At 44.6% G+C, this 11,885-nt stretch overlaps 1 protein-coding gene across 2 annotated transcripts in view; it reads right to left on the bottom strand.

Moving 5' to 3' along the window:
- The window catches only part of Erich3 (glutamate rich 3), a 102,477-nt gene extending 93,164 nt beyond the window's left edge, over positions 1 to 9,313 (bottom strand). For both annotated transcript variants that reach the window (XM_029537180.1, XM_029537181.1), the window contains exon 1: positions 9,156 to 9,313. In XM_029537180.1, the coding sequence (XP_029393040.1) occupies positions 9,156 to 9,178 (23 nt within the window). In that variant the 5' untranslated portion in view covers positions 9,179 to 9,313. The remainder of the gene's footprint in view (positions 1 to 9,155) is intronic.
- Positions 9,314 to 11,885: the final 2,572 nt, after the last annotated feature.

Genomic DNA, 11,885 nt, shown 5'->3' with positions numbered 1-11,885 from the left:
CACACACACACACACACACACACACTGTTACCGTCTAGTCCCAGAAGTTCAGGAGTAACGAACTCATCAGCTTCCGGCAACCACTGAGCTAACTTTAAAGCACAGTGACGTCGATATGGTGAATCCCAGAGACGCAGAGAGGTGTGGCCGCTTACCACGAGGGCTTGCCATTTACATGGGATACTACTCAGATGCTATCTTGGTGTAATTTTAAGTCAGTTGAGAAACAGATTTTCAAATAGTTTAGTTTTGTCAAAACAGGGGTAAATGGTAGGGACACGGAGTGGGAATAATATAACAAAATGCTTGCTGTAATCACTGATGGGAGGGTTTCAAAGACGTGTTGATTTTCTCCCTTGTTCTTGTCATCTCAAAGTGTAAAAACTTTCAAAATACAGATGAGTGGAGGAAGGAAATTAAAAAACCACTTGTGTCCCTCGTACCCAGCAATTTGAAGTTCCTTCTAATTCTGTTCTTCTAATTTACCGCAGATTATTTTTATTGGATCCTAAACAATAGAGATGATATTGCTGTAAATATCTCAAAGCAAGCCATGTAGAGAAGGAACTGCTCAATACAAAAGGCGCATCACTGCCACAGATATGGAATACCGTAGCCCATCACACAGAAAGAACGACAAATTAATGGCAACTATAAAACAATGGGATCCGATCCCGTTTGAAACCCACAGTTTGCAGGGCTGCTCCGTGCGTGCTTCTTACAATTTGTGTTGCCTGTTTAGCTCCCTGCTGTTCTTTTCTTTCCTTCAGCATCTTGCCACCTCCCCCCCCCAGTATTTTTGTTAATTTATAAATGTTTATAACTATGTCAGAAAAATAATAGCAGTCACAGAAAAATGGATCACCAGTTTAAAATGATCAATTGAACAATCCAGTCGGTACCAGGCACTGCGGGGCGGGAAGTGTTGAAGTGAGGCCCTGGCTCATCCTCCCAGCCTCACGCTCCCAGAAATAAGACTCAGACTCAAAATATATTTACAAATACCTTGGCCATATAGCTAGGCTCTACTCTGACTAGATCATAACTAAAATAACCCAATTATTTTAACCTACAGTTTGCTGTGTGGCTGGTTACCTGTGTGCTCAGGCACCATGCATATGTCTCCTCACATCTCCCCAGGTGGCTCTCCAGCCTCTGGCTCTATCCCAGAATTCTTTCTCCTCCCAGATGTCCCATCTCTACTTCCTGCCTAAGCCATAGACCATAGGCCAAAGGCTTTTTAATTGACAGGTGGTGTATCCATACAATATACAAGTTATCTTAAAGGGAGGAGCTTGACTGTTGAATGGACTTAACATGCCCTAGGAGCTTGACTGTCTGTTATCCCCATTAGCTCCTCTCAATGGGGTTTTCCTCAAATTTGCGCTGGGTTTGGATCTCATCTCCCTTTTGAGCCTTTGGCTTCAAGTATCAGTGTGTTAAATAATGGACTTTGGGCTTAATGTGCACACTCAAATTTATGAATTGAAATCCTAACCTCCAATGTGACACTATTAGGAAATGGGGACTTTGGGAAGAGTTTAGGAAAGAGTTCAGCCCTCTCACAAATGAGATTAGAACCATAGAAAAAGAGGGGAAAAAAGGAAAAGAAATCACCTTAAGAGTCCTGATCCGCAGGCAGTGTGGAGACAGAGACAGGAGGCAGTCACCTGTGAGTGAAGAAGCCAACCCTCTACAGATGTTACCTACCACCCTGAACTGCCTACACTCCAGAACTGTGTGAAATAAATTTGGGCTGTTTTTAAGTCACTGGTCTATGGGATGTAGATACACTAAGACACCCATCACTGCCACTCTGCCAATAGTGAATCGATCAATTGTTTTTTGTGCTCTGCAGTTCTTATAAAGACTTGTGGGACCGTGAAAGGCAGCCTGTTTTCTGGTCGTGCAAGACTTACTCCGGAGACCCAGTATACAAGAGACGGAACAATGAGCCATGCTCCCAGACATACATAGGCACCTGACACCATGGAGCCCCCAACTCCATAATTCTGTGACTATCAGTCCCAAGTCCCAAGCTCCTGGCATTCTGGCTAGACTCCACCCTCACAGTTACCTGATAATAGCCACGTATGTTCCTCCCCCTCAGCCTCGCTGCAACTGCAAGGTCGCCCAACCCACTATAAAAGGGGCTGCTTGGCCCCTCCTCCATCTCTTAAGCTCTCCCCTCTCTTATTCTTATCTCTATCTCTCCTTCTTCCCCTCTCTTCCCCACTCTCTCCACGTGGCCACCCCAAGCCGAGCTAGCAGCCTGAGCTAGCCAGACTCTCATCCCAGCGGTAAACTGCCCGTATTCTTCCCATACCTTCTCTTGAGCCCCTGGGCCAGGGTCTGTCCTAGGACCCGTTCCCATCTCTTCCGACACATACAGCAATGTCTGGGATGTCCAAGACTGAGAACCTGTCATCTCTGGCCTCCACAAGGCCCAGAGACCCTGGACTGCTCCCTCTCTACCCCTACAGACTGGGGTTCCATGGCTTGCCCACCGAGGCAGCGTAGGGAGCGTTTGGCAGTCCTGCCCTCCTAAAGCACCCGAACTCTGGTGGAACGAGGGTTCTCTCCCACCCACTCCCTTTACTTCCCCTGCACCCACTGCCCGACAAAGACTTACTTCAGCTTTTCAGGACCAGTTAATAAAAGACTTCAGCTATTATAAATAAGTTGGTTAGCTAAGACTGTCATAAAATCCCAGAACAGGCAGGTGACCTACACAGCATGCGTTTATCTTCTTGTGCTTCCCGAAACTAAAACCACTGACTTTGGGCCAGTGTCTACAGAGTTGATTGCTCCTAAGGGCTTTTTAGGAAAGATCATCGCCAGCTTCTCTCATTGGTTCATGGATGACCACCATATTTGTAATGTTCCCAGCCTGTTTCTGTGTGTGCACATCTGTGTCTTAACAGCTAAGGACACAAGTCGTCTTGGATTGGGGACCTTTACACTAATATCACTTATTTTTACTACTTATTTAGAGATCTATCTCCAGACACAGTCACCTGTCTGAGATGTGCAGTACTGAGCCTACAACTGAAAAACCACAACAGTGACCAGTTTCCCAGTTTCTGAAGGCAGCATCCACACAAGGCATAGAAGTTAAGAATGTCTTTCTTGAGCTCCTCCAAAGCTTGGTTCTGTATTTTCTAGGCTCACAAACAGAGTGCAAACAGAGCACAACCATTGGTGACCAATCAGAAACGTCACTGGAACCCTGTACTGGTTGGCTTTGTGTGCAACTTGACATAAGCTGGAGTTGTCACAGAGAAAGGAGCCTCCCTTGAGGAAATGCCTTATGGGATCCAGCTGTAAGGCATTTTCTCAATTAGTGATCAACGGGAAAAGGACTAGCCCATCGTGGGTAGTGCCATTCCTGGGCTGGTGGTCTTAGGTTCTATAAGAAAGCAAGCTGAGCAAGGCATGGGATGCAAGTAACATCCCTCCATGGCCTCTGCATCAGCTCCTGCTTCCTGACCTGCTTGAATTCCAGTCCTGACTTCCTTTGGTGATGAACAGTGGTTTGTAGATGTAAACTGAATAAACCCTTTCCTCCCCAACTTGCTTCTTGGTCATGATATTTTGTGCAGGAATAGAAACCCTGACTAAGACAAACCCTCTGGACCCTACCACATCTGTGCTGACAGCTGTACTGGAGGAGAAGACCACAAGGAAGCTATGCATCTTTGAGTAGATGAAGCTCCACATCACAATAGCCTCCCTCAGATCAAGAATCAGCCACAGGAAGGAGATAGGGAGAAGGGATCAAGGATCAGAGAGGACTCACAAGAGAATGGGAAATTATTAAAGAATCCAGACCACTACCTCTCCACGTTCCAGGGTTGTTCACTGTCAATGTTTATTTCTTGAGGCTCACTATACAAGCAATGATTTGGTAACAATTTTCTAGAAGCCTAAAATCCTAACACCAACAGAATCACAGTAAAGCATGACTATTCAAAGTGCTCTGTTCAGCTGGTCACATCCTCTCCTGGTTCTGCAGAAGACACATTACTCCAATGAGCCAAGCGCCTAGTTGAGTTACTTTGGAACAAGTAGCAACAATGTTGCCAGTGAAAGATGTGTCTCCTTTCTGGACTTGAGGGAGCCAAGAGTGAAAAAAAAAACAAACAAACAAACAGTTTTCCAAAGCTGGAATATTCTGCTTGACTGTTTTAGGTGAAGGTACAAATTCTTGAAAATTTTTTTAACCTATAAAACCAACATGGGGTTCTACACACAATTCACTACTCAGTTGCTTTACATGTGCTTCGCTTGGATAATAAAGACAAATAAGCCAAGGGAAGGAAGAAAACAACCAGGGAGAGTGTGTTGACACACGCAAGTCTGGGGACACTGCACAACCTCATTATCAAACGCAGTTTGGACAGCTAGTCCGTTATGCAAAAAATAAAGAATTACTATTCAAATATATTTACCTTAAATGATGCACTTGAATACCCAGTACAAATACATGTCTGATCACCTTACATCTTTGCTAGTTGAGAGTTTTCCTTGAAGTAGCCAACTGTTCTGCTATTCGTAGTAAATTATGCACACAGTCATACCATTTGGGGATTTACAATCTGAAGAAAGAATGACAAAGACGCTCACAGCACAGTGTAAAGGCTTCGGTGTGTGCTCTGCTTCTTTGTGCTGATTTTAGTGCCACTTAAATGGGAGAGTTTCCCTTTACGCTTGGTATTTATGAAATCATCACATACCATGTAGTATTCTGCAATCTGTGTAGGGGGAGGAAAGATGCTCAGGGAGGAAAGAGCCACGATTCTCACTCCATACCATATGTCTTGGTCTGGATCGAAATGAGTCACAGAAGACTCAAAACTAACTACAGAATTTGAGGCTTTCATTAGAAGTGACTTTCCAGAATCCTAAAATCCTAACACCAACAGAATTATCCACCTAAAACCAACAATTATTCAAACCACGATGTTCAGCTAAATATTTGAAGGTTCAGAAATGCATGTTCCACCAGGCTTAGATTATCCTGGTGCTGTGTTAGGCGTTAAGAATCCAGTGAGAAAAGCTGTACTTTCCCTTTTGGCTCTTAGTCCAAATAGCCTGAAGAATACTCAGTCTCTCCTTCCCGTGGTCCTAAGCAGAGGCTCAGAGAACCGACGGGAGCAGGGGACCCCACTAGACCGTCTGGTGATGCTGGTCTCTAAACCAGTGGGCAAACTCGGATTTACACAGTCACAGTAAAAGACTTTCCTGAAGACACTCGAGCAAGGCTAGCTTCAGTAGACATCTACTCTACTCTCAGCTTCCTCCTGCGCTTTCTCTAAAGGAAGCTACTGGAAAATGTTTCCTTGAGTAGCCCTGATTCCTACACCCTCACACCTGCCCCACTACAAATTAGAAACCCTCTTCTGCTTCCATGAAAGGGGGGTAGCCCACACTCTCTGGTATCCCACTGGGGAGCATGGAGCTTAGGAAAGCAGAGGTGTGCAGGGACAATCTGAGGTATATTCTAGGTGTTGCTACAACAAACACCTTCCATACTGGGCAACTCGTCTGAATAAAAATCTAGTAGCTTCCAACCCATTGCGTCAGAAGCAGTTGAAAGCTCTGGGGAGCCATTAAACGGAACATTTATGGGGCCGGGTGACTGAGGTTTTGATACTCAGCTCTGAAGTATTATTATTAACGGGACAAACGCCCCTCCTCTCCCATCTCTTTGTATGAATGGGTTTGTTCAGCATAAGGAAGAGTCACAGTGCCTATACTAAAAAGAAATTTAGGGTTGTGGCATAAGATCAGAGGAGAAGCCAGGACTAATGAACCTGTTAAATCCAACCAGTAAGTGGAACCAACTTGTTTCCTAAAATTAGCATGTTGGCCTTCAGAAAAACTACCAAATTCAGATATTTAAAAATAGCAACTCTGAAATGCTGTGTTAAAGAGATGATTTGGGGGATAGACATGAGCAATGAACTAGAATCTTCTTCTGGTGACTAGGCTGTTAAGGATGGAGGGACAGACCCTGAAGGCTGCTCAAGCATGTAATGGACACATCTATTGTGCACAACTGAGTGGATTACAGTGCCATAAGGGAATCTACATACCCTCTAAAGATGCACAAAGGATAGTATTTGGATCTCTGGCATTATCAGAGAATGCAGCAGTTTAAAGCTACAGTTTCTGCATTTTTCCTCGTTATGGAGTATAACTTTTCTCTCCTCTTTACTCAAAGACATATATTTGATACCTCTTCTCAGTCGATTGGGTCTTTCAGACAGAGAGTCAAATCCCCATAGATTCAGAGATGAGCATGAAGAAGGGGCTATATGTTTTATTCTCATCTAAGCTGGAGGATATAAGAGACCCCATTCCATCCTGAGTCAGAGTGCCTCAAACTCATATAGAAACAGCAAAGTGGATGGGACCTAGTAAACTGGAGGGGCCGTGAATTAAACCTATTCACTCTAAAAATCCTTTCATTTCAGGCAGTAGAACTGGCAATGATGTTTCATAGTTGGTATCCACCAAATGGAGAGGCAGCTGAACCGTGAAGTCTATGTTATCTTTGCAAGACTTTTTAGGATCATTTTTATTTACTCCCAAACTCCATCTGAACAAAGCCCGCATGGGGCCCTGTGTGCCTTTTATATCCAGTGTTTGATGATGTGATTAAGTAGGTGAGCAACTCCAGGGGGAGAAGAGCCAGGGGAAAGCATCAGCCGACAGAAGGAAGTTCGGATGCACAATATCTGGTTTATGGTAAAACTGCACTTTATTACCATTTTATCTTTAAAACGTAATAATTATGAATGATGAAGAAGGCATCTCTGCTTTGATGAAACCTTTTATTGGCTACTCAAACTTTTACTATTTCCAAATGGTTGCATCAACAAGAGAAATAATTACCCCTTTTATTTGAGCAGGAGACTTGCGTCAACTTGAATGCTTTTGTTATTGGGTGAAGTTTCAGGCCTGTAGACTAAATACGTTTCTGCTTACTGTTTCCATTTGTTTATTCCCTTGTTTTGAAATAGGGTCTCCCTGTGTAGCCCTGGCTGGCCTGGAGCTTCCTAGGTGCAGGAGATTGAAATCATAGAGACCTGTCTAGTTTTCCTTTTAAAATGATGGGATTTAATACTGTAAGTCCTGCAGCTTGCATCTATTTACTTTTACGAAGTAATCACAACAAACTTACCCAGGCACTATTAAAAAAATTATTGCCATCCTCTATAGAAATAATGGGTCACTGTGTCTGTGATTCACCAGATATTGATCTTATCTAAATGAAATTTCTATATATTAATGCTCATGTATATTAGATTGTTGTGTGTGATGATGAAGGGCACAAGCTGACCAAAGACGCTGGCTTTATGTTTCAGCCCTTCCAAGCTATAGCGTCTTAGAAACTGTTCAGTCCTGATCTTCATTGTCAGTGGAAACCACAGTCATTAGAACCTCCGAATGTGTAGTCAATGAAATATCTCATGTTTACACCAGAGCCGAACCTGGTGAACCTGGCTCACGTAAGTATGCAACGTCTGCTCGAACAGGCTTGTCTTTGGTGATCACTTCCCCTATCAGCCAGTACCACTCATTCAACCAGTGACTCTTAAGAGTTCCCTTACCCTGAACAGTCCTAGGTACAGAGAAGCAAAGCATATAAGGCATGGGGCTAATGCTTCAAGAGGCTTTGCATCTTACTGCAGGGTGTGTGTGCCAACCCCACATCATCTTTGAACAGTACCGCACAGTGCGTACGTTTATTCGGTCCCCTTTCCCTGTGTGTTCAGAACTAACTGGGCTTCAGAAAATTTTGACTTATGTTTCTGAAATCTTAATCTTGGCACAGTTTAATAAGCAAATGCAGGTTTGCCTGTATTTTCACATAAATGATTAAATGGAATAATCAGATTCTAACTTAGCCAAAAACTTGACAAACATAGGAAGAGACCGTGACTGACACATTCATTTTCCTGGATTCAGACAAAGTGCCAACAGCATCTGCAGTAAACATATTATTCCCATCCCACGGGACCCATGGCCAGCAACGATTGCTCAGAAACTCAGCAGCAAGACATTAAAGCACCAAAATTCGATTTAGCACGGTGTTCTTACTTTCCAAAATGTTCTGAAACCACCTTCCAGCAGGACAGCTTACAGGGCTCTGGACTGTTTAAACATTACTGTTTCTTGTCCTTTCCCTGGGAAAAAGTGGGATCTTCAAGTTTGACTGTAAATCAGGAGAGCAATAATGAATATGGTGTCTCAGACACCACCAATCCACTGCTCCTTAACATGTGTAGTAAATGGAATTGAAAAGCATTTTCAAATGACTTGTAAAAACGAAGAGGGGAGGGGAGTGCTCTGTGTACTAGATACATGGTAATAAACACTGACCTAATGTGTGTGGCACACTTAATTCAAAAGGCAAGAGGATACTCTCTCTTTCACAGAGAATGAAGACCTTGTTTGTGTAATAACCAACAGACTGCTTGCTGTCTATTATGCATTGAATGTTGCTACTATGCCTTCTGAAGTGTAGTCCACAGGAGATGGTCTGGGTGTGTGACCACCTCACGCCTTGAACTCTTCCTCTTTCCAGCCATACCACTTTCCTGGGCCCAGGTGGTTCTAAAGAAGGCATTATGGTGCTTCTGCAACTGAGAAGGTACATCCTGACTTAAGGGGCCTCCCTCCTACAAGGAGACCTTCCTAAACATAGAAACAACCTTTCCTTTGTATGCAAGCCACAGAGAGAATTTATTTCTGTCTCGATTCTCCCAACAAATGCGTACTTCAGTAACTTCTACTTTAGCATTTAAACACTTGCATTCCACACTGAGGGACATTCATCCCGACTGACATCCGTCCCTGCTTATTGTACGCGGGTTTTCACATCCATTTTTCCTGTCTTTCCAGGCTGAGAATTTCAAGAGTGGCGAACGAACGTTATGAAGAAGCGAAGATGGGTAGGGAAGAGACAGGACGCCTGGGATTTCTGCCATCCTCCTGCAACCTAGAATCTGTGTATGTTTTCCCCTCCCCCAGCTCTCCCCCTCTCTCCCTGTCACCCCAGAGCTCCGCAGCAGGAGGGAGGAGGAGGAGAGCCGCTGGCTGAAGCCGCCACCTGCCACAGTTAGGCAAAGCCAGTTGTCACTTACCCAGCGGGGTGAGAATGGCTCATTTTTGCAGAATCCTTTTCGGACCCCGCTGCAGGTGCAGATGCGGCTAGCGGTGGCTGGCTGCAGCGGCGGGGACTCCGGGCACCTGGGCTGGGCTGGGCTCCGCCCTTCCTCACCCGGGCTCCCTGCAGCCTCCCGGTTGCTACTCAGTGGCGTCCACAGACTCCCAGTTGCTAAGGGAGGAGGAAAGGCAAGCACCTAGGACTGGGAGAAGCAGCGGTGCTGCTGGAACCAAGCCTAGGCAAGCTGGAAAAGCTCCCCCCATCCCCCATTCGCTGGGCCTTGATATGGGAGGATATGGGAGGAGGTCCAGCAGGCCGCAGTGCGGTTCCTCTAGGGTTACCGTTCCCTAGGCACCTGAACCCTGAAGAAAACACACACACACACACACACACACACACACACACACACACCTTTCTGGCTCAACTTCTTCTTGCTAGGCCCCTGACTGGATAATGTCTGCTGTCAGGAGAGCCAGGAAAAGCCACAGCCAGGTGCCTTGGTTTCCGTTCCTCCTAAAAACAGACCCAGAACACTCGTGCATGAAAGATCCAGTCTCCCTCTGTATGGGTGGCAGCTTTTGTTGTTATAGCTGCAAAGAATTGCCATCAGCTTTCTTCCTCCCTGGAAGTCCCCATCTTTGTGTCCCAGGTCCCCATGCCAGCAAGCCCTTCCCCTGTTGAGAGGGTGGAAGGGTAGCTGTGGGTTGAAACCCTGCAGGAAACCAGTTTAAGGGGAAAGGCTTTGGTAGGAAGCATGCTTGGTCCTGGGCGAAGATGACCGATTGCAAGTTTTGCTTTGTCAGATAGCTGCGAAGTCGTGGGCTTGTTGGGAGAATTTTGTGATGGCAAGATACCGCGCTGGTGGTTGAGCTACCACTGGGTCTCTATTTCAGCTGTCTTATAGTTCTCCCACACTTAGAGGTGAGAAAGCCATTGCCTTCTCCGTTTACACTCTGCTTTTTCTCATATTGCAAAAGTCCGCTGAGCTAAAAGGTCAGTCAGCTTCTTTGCCATCTTCTCCAGCATCATTCCTCATCTTCCCCAGCATCATTCCTCATCTTCTCCAGCATCATTCCTCATCTTCTCCAGCATCATTCCTCATCTGAGTCACTGTGACACCTCCTCCACCTACCCAACCTTAAATTCTATCGAAAGCAGAATCTTTCCCCATTCCTTTCATGAGACTATAACCCTACTCTTGACTACCTGGACAGAGAGCGTCTATCTGTCCTTTGGTGCTCAGTTTGAACATTGTTATCTTTAACATCCTCAACTTTGCTGGTGAGCTCTGTATTGACGACAAAATTGCTGACAAAAATGTGCTACGGAACCATCTGAAGGAGAATGGTGTTAACTTTTTACGAAAGGTCTCAGAGGGGTCAGTCTGCCATTGTGAGCAGGTGTACCAGTGACATCATGATGTTAGGAGTTTCACTCGCAGGCAAACCAGGAAGTGGAAACCAGGGCTTCAGCAGAGCCAATCAAAGATAGACGCAGGCAGTGACCCATTCTCTGCCCACCAAGCCTCACCTCCTAGAGGTGCCACAGTCTCCAGAAACAGCACCCCCTGTCCCCCCAGAACCAGGTGTTCACACACAAGAGTCCCTGGGAGACAGTTCACATTCAATGCCCCACATACACTGGCATTGCTGAACATGTATGTTTACCTTCCCCATCTTTCCTACCTGAAGGTAAGATCTTCCATTTTGCACATTTATTTTTATTGTGTTTTCAGAAGCAAAGTAGCAAGTCAGCAAATGTTCAGAGCAAAAGCAAAGGAAAAGAATGCTCTTCTAAACTGCGTGGTTGTTACTGAGTGCTCTGTAGATGCTTGTTCAGAGACACAAGGAGGCAATCATTATTCCCCAAGTCCACACTGGTCTCTAAACAGAGAAACCAAAACTCAAGCTGAGATCTAGCTGATTCAAAAGAACTGTAATTTTAATCACTATAATGAGATTTCTTTCCTCCTGTAGCTCCTGTAAACTGCTGCAGAATTCAAATTATGCATAATCTTGGAGTTATCAGACCATAAATACCTGACACCCCAAGGGTAAGATTAGGTAAAGAGATAGATAGATAGATAGATAGATAGATAGATAGATAGATAGATAGATGAATAGATGGATGAATATATAGATAGATGAATAGATGGATGAATAGATGATAGATAGATGGATATATAGATAGATAGATGAATAGATAGATAGAAGCTACATAGACAGATGATCTATAGATAATAGATAAGTGGTAAAAAGATTGATTACTGATAGATTATAGATAGATATTGTCTTAGTTAGGATTTTAGTTATCTCTGAAGATGCACCAGAACCAAGGCAACTTTTATAAACATTTAATTGGGAATAGCACATAGTTCCAGAGATTTAGTCCATTTTTACCATGGTAGAAAAAAATGGCAGCAGTTCAGGTGGATACAGTGCTAGAGAAGGAGCTGAGAGTTCTACATATTGATCCCCAGGCAGCAGAAACAGACTGTGTATCACATTGGACATAGCTTGAGCATAGAAGGCCTCAAAGTCCCCCTCCCACAGACACGCACACGGATAGTGACCCACACCCACTCCTAAAGGCAACACCTTCTAATAGTGCTGATCCCACAAGCATTCAAACACTTGAGTCTATGGGGCCATACCTATTCAAGCCATAACAGTTGGTAAGTGGGTACATGTACTGGCTAGCTTTATGT

Source organism: Mus pahari, chromosome 4 (genome assembly GCF_900095145.1).
Source record: "Mus pahari chromosome 4, PAHARI_EIJ_v1.1, whole genome shotgun sequence".
Classification (NCBI taxonomy): Eukaryota; Metazoa; Chordata; class Mammalia; order Rodentia; family Muridae; genus Mus; species Mus pahari.
The sequence above is the reverse complement of the archived record's forward strand: the minus strand, read 5'-3'. Positions and strand labels throughout refer to the sequence as shown.